This window comes from Sarcophilus harrisii, chromosome 2 (genome assembly GCF_902635505.1).
Source record: "Sarcophilus harrisii chromosome 2, mSarHar1.11, whole genome shotgun sequence".
Taxonomy (NCBI): Eukaryota; Metazoa; Chordata; class Mammalia; order Dasyuromorphia; family Dasyuridae; genus Sarcophilus; species Sarcophilus harrisii.
Window position 1 is genome coordinate 265,872,703 of NC_045427.1, and position 24,781 is coordinate 265,897,483.

Here is a 24,781-nt window from a genome sequence, read left to right on the forward strand (position 1 = left end):
AGCATTCCTGACGAAAAGACCAGAGTTGAGCAGAAACATAGAAAATGGAAACATAAGAGACAAAAGAAACCTAGTGAACAATTGGAAGGGAACTAAATAATTATATAGTGTTTACATTCTACAGTGGGAGAAGGAACAAGATCCCCCCTCAAAATCTTTATGTTTTTGAGTCATAAAAAGAGTTAAATAAGATAAATACAAGGGGTAGGGTGTCTGGTTTGTACAAACGTTGAAAAGAAAACATTGGAGGCAAGTTTAATCTATCTAGGTAAATACTATACATTTGAGCAGTTAGAAAGAAGTAAAAAAAAACAGCGCTTACATTGCAATGAGGTGAAAAGAGACTTATTTTTTAGAATTTTTAACATTTTCAAGGGCACAAAGGAGATTAAGTAAAGCAAACACAAGGCCTGAGTTTCTTCTATTTTGTTGGTTTTAAGAAAGGAAAAGGAGAAGGAAAGGACTACAATAGAGATTAAATCAGGAAGATAAGGAAAACACGATTTCCTATAAATGGACTTAAAGTATACAAATATATATAAACATGGAATAAAAAGTTGAGTGAGTTGGTATGAATTTGTTCTTATCTGAAACAAATAAAAGGAGAATGAAATCACACACTCATAAACACCACATACAAACAAAAAAGAGTTTGGTTAGAAATACATTAGACTAAACAGAGAAACAGGTAAGGACTGGGAAAGAGAAGAGGAATATTAAAAAGAGAGTAGATTAAGAAGGAAATAGTTACAAGCAAAATAAGTTCTAAACTGTGGAGGTTTGACCATAAAGGAGATATTGAAAAGAGTAATTATATGTAAGAACCATTACTCTGGATCTAGGCTTGGGGAAGAAAAGAGGAATAGAGAATAGTAACAGATCACATCAGTTATAGACTGCTGGTGTTGATCAGATTCTTTTTCTTTTTCTACCCTGTCTAAACCATTAATTGCCCACTTTGGAGTTTGAAGTCCAATTCCTAGAGAAACCATCATCACAGAAGAAAGAGTATGAAAATTAATAGCAGAGGAAAGTAAAAGAGGTGGGAAAGATTGAAATTACAAAAAAAATTTCAGGAAGAAAAAATTCAACAAACATGAGCAAATAAATCTACAAGGAAAACAACAGAAAAAGGAAATATGGCTTGCAGATCTAGTTAAGAAAAAAGTTCAAATATCTGTAAATTAATACTACAAAACAAAGAAATTTGAGACAGAGGTTCCACTAGAATTTGAGAACAAAGGACTGCAACATGTTGTTTCTCAATGGCTTTAAAGAGAAAGGAGAATTATGAGAGCAGAATTTATGACCTGAAAAGCAAAAATAATGGGCAGAATAGAAACACTTCAATCTGTAATGGCAAGTCTCACCAAAGAAACAAACAAAAAAAAGTCTTGAAGAAAGGAATAAAACACACATGGATACTAAGTAATTAAATTCTAAAATATTAGTATGTCCACCAGCCCTGAAGTCAGGAGGACCTGAGTTCAAATGTGATCTCAGACATTTAACACTTCCTGGCTGTGTGACCCTGAGAAAGTCACTTAACCCCAATTGCCTCAGAAAAAAAAAAGAATTAATATATCAAAGAATAAATCATAGAAATAGATAATTTAATTTCAAAAAATGAGACAACATACCAAAACCTTAGTATAGTGAAAGCAGTTCTTAGAAGAAACATTATTTATAAACACTTTCATCAATAGACAGAAAAGTGCAAGAATGTGGTCATTGTCCAGAGGTGAAAGAAAAATCCTAAGCAAAGACCATTCCATATTTTACAATTCAGTATTTTAAAAATCTGAGGGCAAAAGTGATTTCCCAGGCACAGACTAGTATCAGAACAGTCCCAGAGTCAAAAGAGAACCCCTATTCTTGGTCATTATATTCAGGACCTAGGCTATTCAATTGTGGAACTTGACTTACAATCTAGATAGTGAGGCTGCAGAAATGAGCAAAACAATGAAAATATCACGAGGAAATACTTTGTTTGAGAGATACCCAAAGTGTGAATTCTGAGAAGGATAGATACCCTGCAATAAATCCAGGTAAAGCCTCAGGAAAAAAATTCCTGATCACAAGAATTACAAGAGTACCTGGAAGAAATGAAACAAGATATACCAAATGGAATTGCTAGGAGCATTGATACCTTAGAAAAGAAAGTAGAAAACTACCCAAAGAACAAAATGTCCCCAAAATTAGAATGAGTCATAAAAAAACCTCAATAAGGCAACCAGAAATGTTAAACAAAATTTAAAAAATTTAAAAACAGAAGAACACATAAAAAATATATCAATAACAACTAGCCTGAAAACAGATCAAGGAGAAAGAATCTAAGAATAATCAGACTTTCTGAAAATCAAGACTAAAAAAAGTCTGAATGCCATATTTTGAGAAATGAAAACTGTCCAGAACACTTAGAACCAGAAAGCAAAGTTAACACAAAAAGAAACTGCTGGTCACCTCCTGAAAGAAACTCCAAAATTAAAACTCCCACAAGTGTGATAGATAAAATAATACAGAATTTCCAGGTCAAAGAAAAAAATACTATAAGCAGCTAAAAATAAAAAGTATAAGTACCAAGTTGTCACAGAAGTAAAGATCACACAATTCTTGGCAGCTGCTGCTTTAGAAGACATAAGAACCTGAAAAGCAAGTTTTACCTTTTATTTCAAAGTACAAAAGATAAAAAGCTTACTCAAGTATAACTTGGCAAAACTAAGTATAATCCTATTGGGGGGAATGGACCTTTAATGGAATGGAAGATTGACAAGCATTTGTATTAAAAAGGCCAGAGCTAAGTAGACATTTTGAAATAGAAACTCAGGTGCACACATATTTGTTTAACTTGACAGGAATATATAACATGGAGTATTTATATCATAATGGGAGATAAGGAACAAATGTTCTTTCAGAACCTTTAATCTATAGGGGGTGTAGGGAAAAGATAAAATGATAGCATGTCTATGGGTGGTTTTGATGGTTTCAGAAGAAGACAAAAATGAGAGCCATAGAAGACTATATTAGAGAAGAAATGAGAAAAAATGGAAAGGAAAATTATGATCACACAATAAAGGTAAATAAGATGAAGAGTATATAATTATGAAGAGGGATAGAGAGAATGGACACTATGAACTTCACTTTCATAGGAATCAGATAAAGGAAGATGAAATACAATTATATATGCCAACATAAAAGAAAGATTGCAGTACAGAAATATGTTAAGTTCAAAAGGAAATAGGAAAAGTGAAAGAGGGTTTTAAGAGAGAGTATAAGTTAGGTAAGATATTAGTCATAAGCAAAACAAACTTGAAAGTTAGAGAGACGAAGGACAAAAGTAACAGAAAAAAAAGAATCAAAATTTGTAATCAGGAATGGGGCAAAGGGAAGAGAAAAGTTATAACAGAAAAAAAATTAGGTCATTTCATTTATACATCACAAGTATTAGACAAATTAATTCCCTCCTAATTTCTTCTTATTTATAAGGAAAGAGTTAGTAGCAAAAAGATAAAAAAATACAAGAGGATAAGATAGAAAGAAATATATGTTTAACAATCATAATATCAAACATAAATGGAAAAAACTCACATATATCAGAAAACTATAACAAAGAATTTGATCTATTTTTTAACAAATACTTACATGAAATTAAAATAATATCTATTATGTCTATATCAATATATCTAAAATAATATCTATAAAATAAAATAAAATCTATTATGCATCAGCTGAACTTAAAAAAGCAGAAACAGCAACCATGATTTCAAATAAAGTTATAGTAACTGTAGACATTTTTGTCAGTCAACTTACATTTCTTAAGCTTTTAATATGTGCCAGGTATTGTGCTTAAATGCTGAGGATAAAAACAAAGGCAAAAGGCAATCCATACTTTAAAGGACCTTATAGTTTAACAAACAAGATTAAAAAAAAACAAAAAAAATACATTATTATTAAAAATAATATAGGTAAATTAGCATCTTACAAAGTATATATGTACTAGATTATATAACATCTAAATACCTAAAGAAAAAATCAGTCAAATTGGAGAAATAATAAAACTATAATTATGAAAAACCTTAATGTACCCTTTTTAGTCCTCATCAAATCTAACCAAAAGGTAAGAAAAATTTAAGTACTCAAATAAATTTTTTTAAAATTAGACCTACTAATTGTCTGATGATTACTTAATGAGATTAGAAAGAAAATTATGTAATTGTCACCTATACATTTGATCTTTTAATAAACTAAATTCTAAACACATCATTTATTGATCATAATGAAATAAAAATCATTTTTGATAAAGGGCCTTTGAAGAAATTATTTATTTATTTATTTATTTTTGCCAAGGCAATTGGGATTAAGTGACTTGCATAGGATCACACAGCTAGGAAGTATTAAGCATCTGAGACCAGATTTGAACAGAGGATGAAGAAATAATTTAAAAGAAGTTGGTGATTAAATAACATAATTCTAAAGAACTGGTGGTTAAAGAAGAAATTATAGCAATAATAAAAAATTTCATTAAAGAATATAACAATAATAAAACAACATATCAAAACTTAAATCGTGCAACTAAAGCAATTATTAGAGGAGAATTTATATCTTTTTCATCAACAAATTAATAAATCGATGAATTGGGCATAGAACTAAAAAAAATTGAAAAACAATAAACCAAAAATTCCCAGTTAAGCAACAAAATAAAAATTTTAAATTAAAGAAGAAATTAATAAAAGTAAAAGCAAAAAGATCATTGAACTAATAAATTAAAATGGTAGCTATTCTTTTTAACAAGTAACAAAAAGTATAATTTTTAAAAAGAGAGAGGAAAATCAAATTGCATATAAACTAAAAAAAGAACTCACAATAATTGAAAAAGAAATAGAGGAAAATATTGGAAACTATTTGCCCATTTATATGATAACAACACCAATATCTTGGATGAAACAGATGAATTCCTATAAAAATAAAAAAAACCCAGATTCATAAAGGAATAAATAGACTATTAAAATAATCTAATATGAGAAAAAGAAATAGTACAAGTCATAAATGAAGTCCCAAGTTAAAAATCCTCTAGGACCAGATAGATTTACAAGTGAATTCTATCAAACATCCAAAGAACAATGAATTCTCATAATATATAAGCTCTTTTCAATAAAAGAAAAGAACACACATTTTCAATCTTTTTCTATGACAAAAATATGGTCTTAATATCTAATCTAGGGAAAGATGAAATAGAGAAAGAAAATGATAGCCCAATATCCCTAATGAACGAACATTGATACAAACATTTTAAATAAAATATTAGCAAGTACACTAAAATAACAACCTAAGCTAACCACTAAATATTTGTTGTTATAAAGTGTTATTTATTTGAAATAAATAACAAAGGTAGAGCAAAAATAAATGTATAAATATTCACTCTAATGACACAGGCCATTAGTCTCTCAGTTGGAGAGGGGAATCAGGTTCAAAATTTAGCTCAATTTCTTCATGGCATTACTGCCACCAAATTCAAGTCCGAAGCCAGCTTCTGCTGAGCTTGTGACCTTGAATTAATGGTCTTCAAGGAATTTCACTAGGATGGCTCCAAGATCCAGAATAGATTCCTGGTTGCTCCATGACTATGTTCTACTTATTTCACTTAAAATGGAACAGCCCATAAGAGATGATGAGCAGACTGATTTCAGAAAAACCTGGAAATCTTATATAAACTGATGCAAAGTAAAATGAGCAGAACAAGGAGAACATTATACACAATTATAGCAATACTATAGGATGATTAACTATGCATGACTGAATAGTTCTCAGAAGTATTCTCAGAAGTATTCTCTGCTATTCTCAGAAGTAAAATGATCTAAGACAATTCCAAAGGACTCATGATGAAAAATGCTATCCACTTTCAAACAAAGAACTGATGGTATCTGAATATAAATTGAACATACTATTTTTCACTTTTGATATATTTTATGCTTATGTAATGATCAAATGGCTCTTTTCAATAATGAGGTGATTCAAGGCAATTCCAGTAGATCTGTGATAGAAAGAGCCATTCTCATTGAAAGGAATATGGGACTGAATGTGGATCAAAGCATTTTCATCTATTTTTGTTGTAGTACTTGTTTGATTGTTTTTTTGATTGTAGTTGTTTGTTTGCTTGTTTTTTTCCTTTCTCAAATTTTCCCCTTTTGATCTGATTTTTCTTGTGAAACATGATGAATGTGGAGATATGTTTATAATAATTACACATGTTTAACCTATATGTATTACTTGCTGTCTAGGAGAGGGGGTGGGAGAGAAAGGAGGGAGAAAAATTTGGAACAAAAGGTTGTGCAAGAATAAATGTTGAAAACTATCTGATATATTCTGAAAAATAAAAAGCTACTCTTTACCAAGATAAGGTCAAAATGTGTTCATGATTTAGACATAAAGAGTAATACTATGAACAAAATAGGGTGGAGAAGGAAGTATGGCCAAAGGATAACTAGAGAACATTATAAAATGGAAAATGGATAATAATAATTATATTAAATTTAAAAGGTTTTGTACAAACAAAGCCAATGCAGACAAGATTAGAATGGAAGCAGAAAACTGGGGGGAAATTCTGATGAAGGCTTCATTTCTAAAATATATAGAGAATAGACTCAAATTTCTAGCAATACAAGCCATTCTCCAACTGATAAATGGTCAAAGGATTTGAACAGAAAATTTTCAGATAATGAAATTAAAGCCATATATTGTCTTATGAAAAAATGTTCTAAATCACTATTGATCAGAGAAATACAAATTAAGACAACTCTGAGATACTATTATACACTTCTCAGATTAGCTAAGATGACAGGAAAAGATAAGGATAAATGTTGGAGGGAATGCGGGAAAACTGGGATACTAATGCATTGTTGGTGAAATTGTGAAATGATCCAATCATTCTAGAGAGCTATTTGGAATTATGACCAAAGGGCTATCAAACTGTGCATTCCCTTTGATTCAGCAGTGTCTCTACTGTGAAAGAATATCATTATGAAAGAGACCATAAAAAGGGAAAAAGAACCCACACGTGCAAAAATGTTTGTGGCAGCCGTTTTTGTAGTGGCAAGGAACTGGAAACTGAGTGGATACCCATCAGTTGGGGAATGGCTGAATAAATTGTGGTATATGAATGTTATGGAATATTATTGTTCTGTAAAAAATAACCTGCAGGATGATTCTCAGAAAGGCCTGAAGAGACTTGGATGAACTGATTGATGCTAAGTGAAGTGAATAAAACTAAGAGAACATTGTACATGGCAACAAGATTATGTGATGATCAACTGTGATGAATGTGGCTCTTTTCAACAATGAAGTGATTCATGCCAATTTCAACAGACTTCAATAGAACTATTGGCATCCAGAAAGAAGATTCTGGGGACTGAATGTGGATCACAATATAGTTTTTCACCTTTTTGTTGTTGTTTGCTTACTTTTTGTTTTCTTTCTCATTTTTTCTTTTTGATCTGATTTTTTTTTGTGCAGCATGAAAAGTGTGGAAATATGTATAGAAGAATTGTACATGTTTAACATATATTGGATTAATAGCTATGTAGGAGAGGGGATGAGACAAGAGAGGGAGAGAGATCTGGAACCACAAGGTTTTGTAAGGATAAATGTTGAAAACAATCTGCATCTACTTTGGAAATAAAAAACTATTATTTAAAAAAATAAAAATAAAAAGCCATTATTATTTTTAAATGAACATTAAAAATTGTCGTTACATGTAACTGGGGGGGGAAATTACATACTATTAAAAAAATAAAATAGAACAGCACAAACGAAAAGGCCAAAGATACAAAGATATAAGGTTTTAAAGGGGTGGGGGAAAGGTAGTCTTTAGGTTCCCTTCTTCTGTGACTGGGGGAGTCCTTCACCTTCAGAGTTGACAACAGGGGAAAGCTACTCTAGTTGCTGATTTAAGTAATTTCAAAGATAGTAACCTTTCTGGCTTAACAGCATGACAAGCCAATACAGGATGCCTCTACCTGTCCTGTCCTCCATTCTGGTAGCTAGGTCCCAGCTTCTTCCACATAGAGGATACCATCTTATATTCTAGGTATATGCTAGTCCCCTCATTGCATAAGCTTAAAGAATAATACCGGATCAAGCCAAGATCATAAAAAGAAAGAGATCAGTTCTCCAATGCTAAAACTTTTCCTCTGTGGGGAGCCCTCAGTCTCTTACAAGTATTGTTTGTCTGGTTTGTATGTCTCTATGAAAGGTGAAAGCTCATTGGAGAGGAAAGAGAATTGTATTGACTGTTAGTGGGCTCAGGAGCAAGTCATTTTTCAGTTTTTGTCAGGTTAAATAAAGTCTACATTTGATTGTTTAATAACCCAAGTGTTTGTACAGGAGATTATTAACCCAAGTGTTTGCGTTTTGATGTGGAAACCTACCCGTGAGCCAAATTCAGTTGTTTGCAGAGGAGATCCGGGTTAAGGGCATAAACCAATAAAAAAAAACCCTTGAAAATGCCCCTAAGAATGACTCCTGTCATTATAAACCCAATATTTCATTTCAGAGTCATGGGTTAAATTCACATATACATCCAAGGCCTTTTTAAATGATCAGATAGCATCATATTCACTTCTTCCCCCATTCTTATCCCATCACTGTCCAGTATGTTTTCCCCTTCTTCTATCTCCCTCCTACCATGGGACCCAGGGCAACTATACTGATTTACTTTATATTTTCCAGTCTTCTTACATCTTACTCCCCTGCAATGTTCTTCTCTAAAATATAATGTTCTCTGGGAGCAGGTTTCTTTGGGGGCCTTCTGGGAGCAGCCTTTGTTTAAGTTCAGTGTAATCACCCCAAATGCAGCCAGGAGGTAAAGTCCAAATCCTTTATTTTCTCTTTCAAGCATTGTCTCCTTCCTTGGGCCTGGTTAGCTTTCTTAGAGGCCTATCTCTCTTATTGGTTCCTGCTGCTAGTCCTTTGCCTCTGCCAGCTTCAGCCTCTAGCTCCCTCTGAATGTCTCCAGCCAGCACAAAGATGGAAGAAGGAATGACTTCTGAATGTCCCGGACTGAATACTGGTTGAGATTCCTGGCTTATTTATATATGCTCTCTTAAAGGTGTGAATCTTGTAGACCTCTAATAAGTACTAAGTTCATTAGTGAACTAGAGAACTATTAAGTACTATGCTAAATTAGATAATTATTGTCTCTATCAATTCCAGTGACTTAGCACCTTGTAAGAATTCTAACACTCCCCAATATATACTCTTTGATCCAGGACACAGGCCTCCTGTCTGTTTCATGAAGAAGATACCCCCATCTCAGCTCTGGGCATTTTCTTTGGCTGACCCCTATGCTTCGAATGCCCCTCTTCTCTCCTTTAACTATCAGTCTCCCTGATTTTCTTTAAATTTCAATTTAAATCCTACTTTCTATAGGAAACTTTCCCCAAGTTCTCTTATTCCTAGTGCCTTCCTTCTCTTAATTATTTCTTATTTATTCTGTATATAGCTTGCTTTGTATGTATTTGTTTGCATATTAGACTATAAACTTTAAGGGTATACCTTATTGGTATACCCAATGCTTAGTAGAGTACTTGGCACATAGTAGGTGTTTAACACACATTTATTGAATTGAATTGAATTTATCCTAGGGATGACTTTTTATATGGAAAGAATAAATAAAAACAGTGATAAATTATATATTTTTGCTGAGGCAATTGGGGTTAAGTGACTTGCCTAGGACCACACAGCTAGGAAGTATTAAGCGTCTGAGATCAGATTTGAATTCAGGTCCTTCTGACTTCAGGGCTGGTGCTCTATCCACTGCACTACCTAGCTGCCCATATTTTCTTAGATCTTAAAGATTTACAAGACACTTTCCTCACAACTATCTTACAATAGAGACAGAGCAAATCCCATTCCACAAAGAGCAAACTGAAGCACAGAGAATTTAATGACTTGCTTACTTGGTCACACAACAAATAAATGTCATTGAGAATTCAAATCCAATAATCTTTTTCTTGCCAGAAATATCTGAATTTCTTGTACCTTGGTAGTAATAACCATTAAGTTTGCATATGTCATTTTTCACATGTGATCCCATATGATCCTTACAATTAGCTCTGTGAGGTTAAATACAACAGATTTGATCATCTTTGTTTTACAGAAGAGGAAAAAGAAACTCAGAAAAGTTAAAGAACCAGCTCATGGTCACATAATTACCAAGTGTCAGAGTAGAGTTGAGAACAAAAAACCCCAGGCTCAGCATTCTTTCCATTAGACCATTATACATTATTTGTTTTTTTAAAAAAGCTTTTTATTGAGCCAAATATATGCAGATAGGTTTCAACAAATTTTCATTGTTTTATTATAGCTTTTTATTTACAAGTTACATGCATGGGTAATTTTATAGCATTGACAATTGCCAAACCTTTTGTTTCAATTTTTCCCCTCCTTCCCCCGTCTTCCCCAGATGGCAGATTGACCAATACATGTTAAATATTCAACATTCATCTTTGCAAAAGTTTGTGTTCTAACTTTTTCTCTTTCTCCCCTCCATCCACTCCCATAGACAATAAGCAATCCAATATAGGTAAAAACATGTGCAATTTTTCTAAACATGTTTCCATATTCGTTATGCTGTGCAAGAAAAATCAGTTTCAAAAAGTGAAAGAAAAAAAAAACACGAGGGAAAAAAAGCAAACAAATAACAACAAAATTAGGTGAGAATACTATGCTACAGTTCTCTCTCTGGATGCAGATGGTTCTTTCCATCACAAGTCTACTGGAATTGCCTTGAATCACTTTGTTGTTGAAAAGAGCCAAGTCCATCAGAATTGATTGTCGCATAATTTTGTTGCTGTGTACAATGTTCTTTTGGTTCTGCTCACTTCACTCAACATCAGTTCATATAAGTTTCCCCAGATCTTTCTGAAATCAGCTTGCTCATCATTTCTTATAGAACAATAATATTCCATTACATTCATTTACCAGAACTTATTGAACCATTCCCCAACTTATGGGCATCCACTTAATTTCCAGTTTCTTGCCACTACAAAAGGGGCATGAATCATCTCTTTTTTTGAAAAATGTTTTATTATCCTCACTTCCAAATAAATATATTTTCCCTACCCCCCCTCAACCTTTGGTGCATTCTTACATATATACACATACACACATATATGAATTTATTATTCTTGAACTTTTGTCCTTCCATATGAATTTTATCTTATCTAATTCAGTTAAGTAACACTTGCCAATTTGATTGGTAGACTCCTCATTATATTATTTCTTGTATTTATTATAAGGTACTAATCTGTTGTTCAGTCATTTCAGTCTGACTTTTTCACCACATTTGGAGTTTCCTTGACAAAGATACAAGAGTGGTTTACCATTTTCTTCCCCATCTCATTTTACAGATGAGGGATCTGAGGCAAATAGGGTTAAGTGACTTGCCTATGTGACTACCACATAGCTAGTTAATATACATTTTTTGAATTGAATTATCCTAGGGATAGCTCTCTTAGCTCTCTTTACATGGAAGGAATACATTAAAAACAATGGTAAATTATACTTCCTTAAATCTTAAAAATTTACAAGACACTTTTCTTACAAAGATCTTACATTAGACATAAAACAAATACCATTTTACAAAGAGCAAACTGAAACTAAGGCTGGATTTGAATTCAGGTCTTCCTGATTGCAGGTGAGATTTCTATCCACTGCACCACTAAGAGCTAATATTTACATAGCACTTCAGAGTTGTATAATACTTTACATGGATTATTTTATTTTAGAATGCTTTTTAAACAAGGTTAATATATACAGACATTTCCTATAGGCCATATGCTAGAATATAGAACTATGTATTCCTATGTATTTCTTCATTTTATTATTTTTTTAATTTAAAATAGTCATAGTTTTGACTTTTAGGAAACCGAAAATACCTTAGATTAGGAGAAAGAATTTACTTAGATGAATCTTAGGTAATTTTCATGTGTTCTGTTTTATTAATTCTTCATAGACTAACATCTGTTCAATATATTGAAGGGTATCTTCTGGTTCTTTTAATGTCTTGGGTGTGATTCTCAGTCTATCCAACTACTGCCTCTCATTCTTGAGATCAGTCCATCTCATTTTCCAATTCATACAAGTCCATTAGATTTGTATTCTTGCAATCCTAGACTATCCTTTTTCATTCTTTGTATCTCCAACACTTAGCATTGTGTCTGGCACATAGTAGGTGCTTAAGTTGACTAATTTACTACAATTCTTTGATGATGTTGTTTATCTCACTTTTTATAGCAAGTTGGTAATGTGGAGTCTAGTGTTATACAACTACTATATAATACTATATATATATGTATATATACACATACACTTAGGGTCATTCCTTTGCTAATTTAGCCAACAACACTTTTTATTCTTCTGAGGCTATGATGTTCCATGATTGATAGCCCTAATTAAAATTATAATCACCAGAATATTAATGTTAAAGAGAAGTTTTAAAATCAACGAAAAACCTGAGCTCATGGGCAATGAGACAATTTCCTAAATGTCATCCAGCATGATTTCCTTTATCCTCTATCCATGCAACTTTATTCATTTGGAATATCTGTCTAGTATCTAACTATCTATTGACCTCTCTAAATCTCTGTCTATCTGTGGTTGTAGTAACAAAGGGGTGACTTCAGAATTAGGAAGATCCAGATTTAAGTCTTGCCTCTGACATATTGGCTTTATAGTCTTAAGCAAATTGGTACATTAAGATCACTCCATTGCAGCTGGGAGCTCCCTAAGTGATTCCCACATTGTCGGCAAATGAATAATTATGCTCAGCATCTCTACAATAGAAGGGGAAACAGAGAAAACCAATACATAAAACTTATGTTCAAAAAAAGATTTATTAAAGGACACTTTTTTTTATTTTTCCAATTACATGTGAAGATAGTTTTCAACATTCACTTTTGTAAAACTTTTGAGTTTCAAATTTTTTTCTCCCTTCCTTCCCTCCTGGTCCCTCAATAGTTCCCAAATGAGGTTCTTTTTTTATAGGAAATCTTCCATTTCTGATGTGTGTTAGGAATATTTGGGTTTGTCAAAACATTTTGAAGATACTTGTTTCCCAGAGCTAAGGCCCAGAAGTGTGGCCTTTGCCACATAATCCTTTGCACTCAGGATGATATCACTAACTTAGACCAACACCAGGTGTTCACTGTTAATTCCTCTTACTTCCCAGGGCTGTATATTGCATGTAGATAAATCCTATTCCTTGTTGTTAACAGGTACTGCACTCCTGTTTCTATCACAGAACCCTGATTCTATGTCCTGCAGGGTAGCCATGACCCTCAAAAATTTGAGAAAATATTGTTCCCACTATACCAAAAAACACCTGTATTGCCCCAAGAAATGCTAACCATGAGAACTAGCTCAAGTTCTAAAAATGACTATGTTGTGGGGCCAACCCTTTTCTTGTATCTAAATGGTCCCAGCATCAGAAGCATTAAGCCTTCCTTCCGAGAAGATGGATTTTCACCTTCAGGTATCATTTTCCTCATTCTGAAATTAATTAAATTTCTATTTGTGTCTTGACTCTCTTACCTCCAGTCTGCTAAATTTTGGCTCTGGTACCCACAAGTTAGAGACTAGTTCTGGTCCAATTGACAGGTAGTTCCAAGATGATGATTAGTGAGAAGCAAAGTATTATCTGTTACCTCTGCTTCCAAAACTATCCAATGGGATCTTTTAGAACAATAAGTGGCCGAAGGGGACTAGAGAACATAGGACTGGAATGTTTCCCAATTTACTTAAGTTTAGCTACCAAAGGAGACGTGGACAATTTTATCTCTGATCACAGATGCTATCTATGAAATCTATGAAATTATAATTGAGGAAATTGGGGGGACCTTTTCATAAGATCTGGTTTTGGGGTAAAATAAATAAATAATTGAAATTCTATGGATATAAAGGATAATGGCCAATTCATATAAGCCCAAGTATTTTTTGAGTAGTTCTGCTTCAAATTGCCTGGCCAATGACAGGAGAATGGCTTTGGATTGTTTTCTACAATGAAGCTCAAAGGTCTTTAATTACAATCCTTACAGCTTTTTCCCTTGGCATTCTACAGGTTGCCAATTCCAAATTGCCAATGCCAATTCAAATTGTATAAGGGAGGAAAAATAAACTCTCAATATATCAATATTTGAACAAGGAAAAAAAGACCTTAATTATTCACTTACATGTACATATGCGTATATGTTTGCATGTGTGTACATTGGATAGATGTCAATTTTACCGAACTTGAAGGAGGAGAGTTTACTGAGAGGAAAGGGAAAAATAGAAATACTTCCTATTTCTATTACCAAAGAGAATGAATGGAATGGATGCTATTGTTGAGAAGTTATGAGGAATGGAAGAATAGGCTGAGGGAATTCTTCATTTCTCTACCCCTCTTTTAGGTATTTTTAATCTCAATGAAATAGAAGACTGGACCATATCTATAGGATATAGAGGAAATTAAAAGAAGTTAATAAAATGGATCTAAGTTTTCCCTTAATCTGCACTAAAATCTATAACTATGGATATCTTTACCCTGTTAATTCTGTTCCTGACTTTTGGGGTCAGGCAGAATAAAATGACACCCCATTTACCATGACAGTTCTGCATTGGTACTTAGAAGCTCTTCAATATTTACTCTGAAAATCCCCAACAAGTATTTATTATGCTTTACAGTGTGCCAGAAGCTGCAGGTACAAAAACAATCCCTGACTCCCAAGTTATATTCTAATTGGGGAAACAATGTAAATAACAAGGTACATAAAAGATATATGGAATAAGTGTAAGATACCCTGAAGGGAGATGGCTTTAGTAGTGGGTTTGGAGGATGCAGTAAAGGCTTCCAGAAGGTGAGACTTATACTGAAACATGAAGGAAGCCAAAAAAATCAAGAAGCAGAGGTGAGGGTGCAAATTTCGGGGGGAAGGGAGGGGGAGTTGGGGAAAAGACCATCCAATTTGAGGAACTACAAGTTATATCAGTATTGATGCTGGAAGTTGAGTGGGAGGAAAAGAATAAGGTGTAAAAAAAAGATGGGAAAGATAGGAAAAGGATGAGATTTGTGAAACAAGGTAACTCAGCACGCTTTAAAGGTAATATGCCTTATACTTAGAGATTTCATTCACAGATAGAGAGGATGAAAGAGCTAGGGTATATTCAGTGAGGATAAAGTAATTGGGTGGTTTTCTCTAATTCACTGTAGTTAGGGCTAATGAGTCGCAATCTGCTGCTCCTCTGTTTGTGCTTAATCCAAACTGCGCTTAAAATGTTTGTTTAAACCTAATTAGTAAAAACCCACTAGACTCTGTATGAGAAGTGTAATAAATGAGAACAAACCCCATACTAAAATGCAGTTTTCTTGTGTTTATTATTATCTTGGAAGCTTAGATTCAAGTGCTCTTTCCAGATCCTCTTTATGCATCTCCCGATTAGAACATAAGCTTCTTGAGGGTAAGGACTATCTAGCCTATAGGTATTTTTTTTTATCCCCGGTGCCCGGAACCTCGTAAGAACCTAAATGACATATCACTTCGAAAGATTTAAGAATTCTAATCAACACAAAGACCAACCACAGAATTCAAAGGATTCATCATTAAACTACAATTCACCTCCTAGAAGTGAGGTGAGATTCAAACTGAAACTTTTGTTTTTTTGGACACAGCCGGTGTAAAAAATTCATTTTGCTTGGCTATACATATTCGTTACAAAGGTTTTATATTTCTTGTTTTCTAAATTGGGGGGGGGGGGTGAGAGTCGTGGAATAGAGAGAATATTCTGGTTGATTTTTCGTCAATTGAAAAAATAAAAATAAAACCAAAAATGATTTCATTGATTGGGAAAAAAAAAACTTAAATTTTATAAAAACAATCAAAAACGATATATCTATTGAAAACATTTCATTATTAATACTATTTCTCCATATCGCCGCCATCCCTTTTTTCCCCCTCTAAAACTAGGTTACTGTGACCTGAAGGATCAAGGTACCCTTCCCTAAAACATTTGTACTTTTTTCCATGCAAACCACGAGAAAAAGCCTTGCTCCGTCTCGGCCGCTGCAGTCGCGGCTGCCACGTCTCAGGTGCAGCTCTCATCCCCCACAGACACCGGGAAGCGCGCGGCTGCGCCTAGAGGAGCCCGGGAAGAAGAGCGCGCCCCAGAAGTGAAGCGGTGGGCAGCTCAAGACAGGCAACAGATAAGCCTGGAACCATCCCGAGTTCCCGACAGCCGGCTGACGCGGGGAGAGCGAGCAGCCTCGGCGATCACGGCGCTTCCAAGTGTCCCGAGCACTAGCTGCAGAGGAGAAAGCGCCCGCCCTCTCGCGAGAGAAGGGCGTCGACGGAAACCGGGAAAAACACCCCCCCTTTCCCAATCTCCGGGAGCTGTCCAACTGGGCGGGGCCCAAGGTAAACCCGCCCCTTCCGATTCTTTTTTTCTCTCTCTCTCATTCTCTCTCTCCGCCCGCTCCCCCCCCCCCCCCCCCCCCCCCCCCCCCCCCCTTGCGCTCGCTCGGACCCACTGGGGTTTAGTGGGTAGACGTGGGAGGATTTCGGAGGCGCTCGGGCCCCAGCCCGCCTCGTAGCGATTCTCCTCAGGTGTTGAGCCCTCGTCCAGGGAAAGGCTCCGGGAGCAGGCAGGGGAGCCAGGGGCCAGGGGCAGGAGAGTGGGGCGGGTCTGCCCCTCGCGGCCCCGCCCCTTTCTCTGGGCTCCTGCTCCATCCCTCCCGCCTGCCTGGGGGCTCTGGGGCCAGGTACCCCGGCGGCTGCGGTGCGACTGAGGTGCTTTTGCCCCGCGGCCGCCTTTGTCCCGCAGCCGCCTCGCCGACCTGCCCGCCCCCGCCCCCACCCGCTTCCCGCCAGCGTCGGAGCCGGGAGGATGGTGGGATTCGGGGCCAACCGGCGGGCGGGCCGCCTACCCTCGCTGGTGCTGCTAGGGCTGCTGGTGGTGATCGCCGTCCTTGCCTTTAACTACTTGAGGGTCTCCTCCCGCCACGTCCTACTTCAGGAGGAGATGCTGGAACTGCAGAGCCAGGTGCAGAGGACCGAGGTCGCCCGCAGTCACCTGGAAAAGCGCAACTCGGACCTCCTGCTGCTGGTGGACTCGCACAAGAAGCAGATGGACCAGAAGGAGGCCGACTACGGCCTTCTCAGCAGCCGGTTGCAGGCCAGGGAAGGCCAGGGGAAGAGATGTGAAGACGAGAAGGTAAGAATGACCCCTCTCTTCCATTCTCCCTCTCCCCCTCCCCCCCCCACCTTCAACTCCAGGTCCTTTCTCTTGGCCCAGGGGAATGGATGCTGTTGGCTTACCAGCATCCTGGTAAGCCTTACCTGATGCTCCCACAGATTTTTTACTTCTGACGTTTAAAATCCATCCCTCGTTCACTCTTGTCTTCCATCACCCGGCCCCTCCTGGACTGGATCAGGTAGGTATAGTTCCTGTTGGGGTTGACTTGTATGGATGGGAGGGACCGTTCCCTCCCACCTTTTTCTTCAAGCTCAGCTGCTGAGCTGGCAGGGGCAATCATCATCAGGCTTATGTGGCAGCATCACACTGGAAAACACATAAATCCAGAGACTGCCAAGATTTGGTATGTTATTATTGCTATCATCCTTCTCCGGTACACTCTGAAAGACGATTCCCTTCGTTCGTTCTCTTTTAATAACAACAACAACAACAACAAAAAAAAAAACAAAACTGTCGTTCATTTTCAGACTCATCCTATCCCCAGGAGTTATTATACAAGACATCCTTTAAGTGATAATCAGTTCCACAAAACCGTATGTTGGTGATTTCCAAATGTCATCTTTATATTATCAGAGCCTAATTTATAACCTGGAAGTATTTCTTCCATATCTATTTAATGTACATTATTTTACAGATTGGTGGTTAAATTTGCTTGGAGGGTAAGACAAAGATTTAGTGCCTAGCTTAACATTTTATGAAAGTATTTCTCGTGATTTTGGGAGGAAGTGAGGAAGGAAAGCATACTTTCTACTCCTTAGTTTTCTGGGTTTTATATTTTATTTACATTTATATTTTATGCAGAAAGTGAGAAATGACTTAAGATTAAAAATATTTAAAACCATTTTATAAATTTGCTAGTTTTGGACTTCAAATAGCTGAAATAAATGTGATTTATGAGATCCTTTTTGCCAACCACAAGTTATACCTGTAATATCACATCAAAACCTAAGTAGATATGTCATTTTGCTAGATTTAATAATTATTTTTAAGCCAGACTTCTGTTTGTCATATAACTTAACCTCTTATAACATTAAGATTGAGGACCTCTTCACAAAAATCTATTGCTATTTATATTATAGGACCATATATTTAGAATGTGAAGAGAGCTTAAATATCTTATAGTTCCACTACTTTGACTTTACAGATGAGGAAATTGAGACCTAAAGAAGAGAAATGACTTTTCTAAGGACACATATATAATTAGAATCAGGATTTCAGTCTGTATATTCTGACTCTGAATCCACTGAACTCTCTTGTACCATGCTTTTTGGCATTTCAAAGAAAGTGCTACCTCTTCTTTCAAAAGCAAACTATTTTAATTATATTTTGGATCTTTTCCCATCTTTCTTCCCCTGGTCATCTCCTTTTCTAGCATCATTCATATCTCTGTCTCTGTTCCCCTCCCCCTCAGCCCCTTCTGTCTTCATATATAGCTTTTTCATCTCCTAAAAAGAGCTTACATTTGACCCTGATACTTACTGTCTCATTGTACTTTGTATTTTTCCTCTTACCAAAATCCTTGAATCAGTGGTTTACAACTGCCTCTACTTCCTTGTCTTCCATTCTCTTTTTAATCACCAGGAATGTATCTTCTGTCTTTACACTGCTCTACTAAAATGATTTTTTTGATCTCTTCCCCTAATGATTTCTTCTACCAGTGATCTCCTCCTGAACAAATTAAAGATCTTAATTTTCTTCTACTTCATCTCGCTATAGTATTTAATACTGTTATTTGCTTCTTAAAACTGTTTCCTCTCTTCCTTCAGTGATATTTGTTTCCTAGAGGGTATATTCAATATTTCTCCAAATTGTTCTTTATTTTCTTGGCACTTCTGTCTCTTCCTGTCCTCTGAATAAAACTTTTGGTTTTTTGACCCTCTTTTAGCTTTAGATCTATGATTCTAGCTTAACATTTTAATGGTTTCACCTACTATTTTTGTGCTGACAACTTTGAAATTTCAGATTTGGATGAGATCTCAGAATTCATTTAGTCCAACTTACATCTTCTGTTTTATCTTTTAAAAATATTCATTTCTCATTGCTTAAAGACTTCCATTAATAGGGAACCCTATTCTCTCCTCAGACCGCCCATTAAACTTCTGAACAACTCTCATTATTAGGAAGTTTTGAGTTGCATTTGCAATCTCCTTCTTTGTAATTTTTGTGTTTTGCCCCAAGTTCTGCCAAATAATGAATAAAACAAGTCTTACTATTCCATATGACAACCTTTCAACTACTTGAAGGCAGTCTTTTCTTCTCCAAACCAAAAGTCCTTAGTTGACTGAACTGGGATTTGAACTCATTTCTTCCTGATTTCAAGCTCAGCATTTTAATCATTATACCATTCTTCCTCTACAGAGAATTGATGAAAATATTTGGATGGAATTACACAAGATGTAATATCTTGAGAAAATTATAGTCCGTGTTGGTAGAAAGAATATGGAAGACTTGAGTTAAGAATCTATCAAAGATTATGTTAGTTTACATGGCTGTTATGTCATGTGATTGGTTCATTGAGCTTATTATAATGTACTAAAACTTCCTTTATCTTTTTTTAACTGTTTTCTAGGTACATCTCTTGCATTCTGAATTTGTGTATTTATATATGTATGAAATTATGTATTTGGAATCAAAGTGGATTTGAAATTTAATCTTATTTGATTGAGCCCATTGTATTAACCTGCTTGAAATCTTTCTGAATCTCAGGCTTCTTATCCCAAACTCTGGCTATCTCTTCTAACTTGTATTATCTGTGCACTTGAGAAAGTATGTCAAAGTGATTGATTATATGCTAAATAGAACAGACCCAAAAACATAGTCCCTGGAGTGCTCACAATCTCCTTTCAGATTGATACTGATCCATTAACCATTCTTTGGGCCCAAATTGTACTAATTCAAATCCATCAAATTATAATTTGTCTACCCTATATTTCTCTATTTTGTCTATAATGCTAACATAAGACATTATCATACACTTTGTTAAAATTCAGTAAAACACTCCTCTAATCTACTAGTCTAAAGAACATGTCAAAAAAAAAAAAAAAAAAAAAGAAATGAAGTTGGTCTAGCATAATGTATTCTTGATGAAACTGTGTTGGTTTTTAGTGATCTCTTGCTTCTCTGTGGATCCTCACATATCATCCATCTTAATAATAAGTTCTAGGATTTTGTCAGGAATTAAAATCAAGCTCATTGGTTTTAGATCTTTTTTAGCTATGTTTGACTCTATAAGCCCATTTGTTGTTTTCTTGGCAAAGATCCTGGAACAGTTTGCCATTTTCTTCTCCAGCTTATTTTACAGATGAGGAAATTGAAGCAAACAGGGTTCAGTGACTTGCCCAGGATCATATAGTCAGTGAGTGTTTGAGACTAGATTTGAACTCAGAAAGATGAGTCTTCCTGGAATCGGCCTGGCTTTCTATCCACTGTGCCACTTAGCAGCAAAACTTCCCCCCCCCCCCCCCCCCCCCCGCCCCCAATTAGTGTACAGTTTGAATCAAAATTTTCAGCTCCAGTGTTGCAACAGTTAGAGAGAAATAACATGATTTAGTCTGGATGGTAGAAAGAAAGTGTTGTTAAAGAGAGTGTGTAGCCTATAGTTCTTTTGTGTACTGAAACTTTTAATAAAATAACTAATAAATATAACTATATTTATTGGAACAAATAATAATATATGGTATTTACACATTTAAGATTTACTTAAAAAAATTAGTTTTCTTTATATTCATGCATCATCTGTGATTTTCTTCAATAATTTGCAAATCTCCAGAAATTCCCTTTAATTATTTAAGGGTCAACCCTTGAATAATCAAAACCATCAATCTGAAACTTGAGAATGCCAAGAGATGACTGTAGTATGGAATTGTAGAACTCTAAATGGGAAGTGTGACCTGAATTCTAGAATCTGCACAGCCACTATTTTTTAACTATGTGACCATAGGCAAGTCATTTAACTCTGAGATTTAATTTTTTTTAATATAAAATGAGTTTGAACTAAAGTTGTTTTCAAACCTTAAAACTCTTGTGTTACATTAAAACTTGTCCTCTCCTCACATTTTATTTGGCTCCAATTTTCAACTTTTTCATCTCTAATAATGATACTGTTATTAAATATTGGAGAATATTATTACTGTTCCCTTTCATTCCTTATGTAGTAAATCACAAATCTTGTTCATTCTTTTGAAATATCTATTAATATTTTTTCTCCTTGTTCCTTATGCAGTCACCCCAGTCAAACCCTTTAATATAATTTTTATTACTACAATACCTCCATGACTGATTATCTTGTCACCAATCTGTCTCCCTTCTACTCTATTCTGCTCAAAGTGAGGCCAGAAAAGTATGAGGTCACATAGGTAGTATTATTCTCTAATTCAATATCCATTACTCTTTCTATTTCATCATCATATTCCTTAAGAACTTCATCCAACAATTTTATACCCACATTCTCAATCACAGTTTTTATCTAACATAAGAAAGGTAAAGACACAAATACATGCTTTTCCCACCATTTGGAGGGTCATTCAAATTCCACCTAGCCCCAGCTTCCATGACCAAAGGCCACTCTAAGAGTAGGACAAAATTCCTCAGGAAGATTGCTTTAGAGATAGCTGTATGCTTGTTATTTGAGCAGCACAGAAGTTAGCAGTCTCCTATCAGTTTATCATGTTATGAAGTGGAGTGATGTTGGCTCACCTGGGTGGTAGCATCATGGATGACTTATAATTTTCCCTTTTATGAACAAAATAAGTTCCTACTATTAATATACTTTAGAATTGCTTCAGTTTTCTAGTTCCCAGTGATTGACTGGATGAGGTGGTAAGAATAGGATGAAATCCTTACCTTATCTCTGCTTAAGAAGCATAAATGTATTATCTATTGGAACCAAGACTGTACAAAGAAAAATACTTCTCTTGAGCAGACAAATCTTATTAGAAATCAGAGAATCCATATAGGTGAGAACACTTGTAAACAAAATAAAAGTAGGAAAATATTCAAAAACAGCCTACAAGATATTATTCATCTGAGGAGTCCTGCTAGACAGAAACACTTTAAATGTCAGGATTGTGGGGGGGAAAAAAAAAAACTTCCAGTCAGTGCTCATCCATTATAGTATTTCATAGGATTTGTACTGGAGAGAAACCCCTCAAATGTAATCCTTATGGGAGGGTTTTCAATCACAGCTCTTACCTTATTAAATATGAGAGGGTTCTTACTCTTGAGAAAATCTATGTGTTTAATGAATCAGGGTAAACATTCAGAGACTGAATGTTTATTCAATCCCAGAAGTCACATGAATGAAAAGCTTTGTGTGTATAGTTTTGAGAAACCCTTTGGATATAGACAAACCTTCAACATTAGAGGTATCCTACTGCAGAGAAAACCTAGTTATATTTAAGTTAACCTAGATGTATATTTTATATGTAGTATATTTCCTGTAGAAAGTATATAATAATGGATTTTATTTCTGGATCCATTTTATAAATATTTTTCTTTTAACAGGAAAAATAGAGACCAATCACATTCATTGTTTTAAATAATAAAATTGATTCATTTAAAAAAAACAACCCTGCTTTGGGCAGGTATTGTTATAGTTTTAAAAACAGGGAAAGGCCTGTTTAGGCCTAACCAATTTAGGTTTTTGTTTTTTAATCGTGTCTTACTCATTGTGACCCCATTTGAGATTTCTTGGCAAAGATACTGGAATTATTTGCCATTTCTTTTTCAAAAAGAAATTTTATAAAAGAGGAACTGAGGCAAATAAGAGTAAGTAATTTGTCCATGTTCACACAGCCTGTACAGTATCTGAGGCTAGATTTAAACTTGGGAAGATGCCTGATTCCAAGCCCAGTACTCTATCCACTGCATCACCTAGTTATACCAAGTTTAGGTATTTAAGGCAGAGAACTTCACAAGAATTTTAATGTTAAGGAGTAAAGGTCTCAACTTGCCAATACAGTTATATTAATGTATGCAATCTCTAGCAGTTAATCATCAAGCATTTCATAAGCTCATACTATGTGCCAGGTATTGTGCTAGGTGTTCATTATTCAAAGAAAAATATTTTTTCCACTTAAGGAGTTAAATTCAAAGTAGGGGACCAGAGAGAGAACAACATAAAATTATACACATGTAAAATATTTATAAAACACATTCAGGATATAGACAAGATAATCTTGGAGAAGATATTAACTAGTAGGGAAACCAAAGAAGGCTTCATGAAGAAGATGGCATAATATCAATTTGCTTATATTCGTAATGAGAGGCTGCCAGTTTGGTTTTTAAAGTCTTTAATATTAGATATATCCTTTTATAAATATTACATTAGGAACAAGAATATAGAAATACAAAGATCAAGTGTTACAGAATGCATTGTAGCAGTTAATGCTTGTTAGCACTGCTACAGACATGCAAACTTACTTTCTTGTGTTTATGGCCTTTTTAAGTCTACCTTCTAGCCTCTTTGAGCACAATCAGGTAAGCAGTTGTTTTCATTCATAACTTTATGTCAAAAGAAAAGTCCTTTGTACCTAACTATAAGGAATCTGAGAATCGACATTTTGCAGTCATTTAAAGTACTCTTCCATAATGTTCATCTTATTACTCTTATTGGGTGAGAGATGATAGAATTAGAAAAATTGACATATAGTATCAATTGAAATTTAATTGATTCAGGTTCAAAGACTTTGTGTTACTTAAATGCCAAGAAAATAAAAGAGATGAGTTTAATCTGTTGTGTTACCCAGGAGTAGGACGGAACAGGAGGAGCCAATCTTCTTGACCGTCAAAGAGGCGAGAGGAAACTCCCTGGCACCACTAGGGAAACTTTATAAAAAGTGAAAGAGAAATATGGAAAAACATATAAATGGAAAGTCTTTAGGATAGGGAACAAGGGATAGAAATTTTACTTGGAACTTAAACTCATATGCACTTTATTAATTTTTCTTTATCATGCTTACCTTTTCCTGACCTTGTGTCAGGAAATTTTTTTTATTCTGATTTTGTCTCCAGTATTTAATCAAAGTGGATCTTTGATAAGCTGGTTGAAGCATTTTTGTTGGCACTGTTTTGGAACTTTGACATCAAGGGAGTTCTGATGTTGAAAGGATTATATTAGTTGGATTAAGTCGGAGATTCTATTTGGTAAAGGCTCTTATTGAGTGCCTACTTATTATTTTATCTTGCCAATTTGATGCATGTAATGTTGTACTTTAAACTTATGCTTAGAGCACATGACTTGGAAGCAGAAAGACCTGAGTTCAAATCCTATCTCAGACTCTCAATAGCTATGTGACCCTGGGGAAGTCATTTAGTCTCTGTTTGACTCAGTTTCTTCATATCTAAAATGGGGGTAATGATACTACCTATTTCCCAAGGTTATTGTAAGAATCAAAGGAAATAATATTTGTAAAATACTTAGCTAACCTTCACATAATATATGATAGTTATAATTATGATTATTATAATTATTACTAGCCTGACCTCAGCTTAGTGACCC

At 35.0% G+C, this 24,781-nt stretch overlaps 1 protein-coding gene across 4 annotated transcripts in view; it reads left to right on the plus strand.

Moving 5' to 3' along the window:
• The first annotated feature begins 16,529 nt into the window (after positions 1-16,529).
• Positions 16,530-24,781, plus strand: part of CASC4 (cancer susceptibility 4) — an 81,473-nt gene continuing 73,221 nt past the window's right edge. For all 4 annotated transcript variants that reach the window (XM_031952219.1, XM_031952221.1, XM_031952220.1 and 1 more), the window contains exon 1: positions 16,530-17,241. In XM_031952219.1, coding sequence (XP_031808079.1) covers positions 16,915-17,241 — 327 coding nt within the window. In that variant the 5' untranslated portion in view covers positions 16,530-16,914. The remainder of the gene's footprint in view (positions 17,242-24,781) is intronic.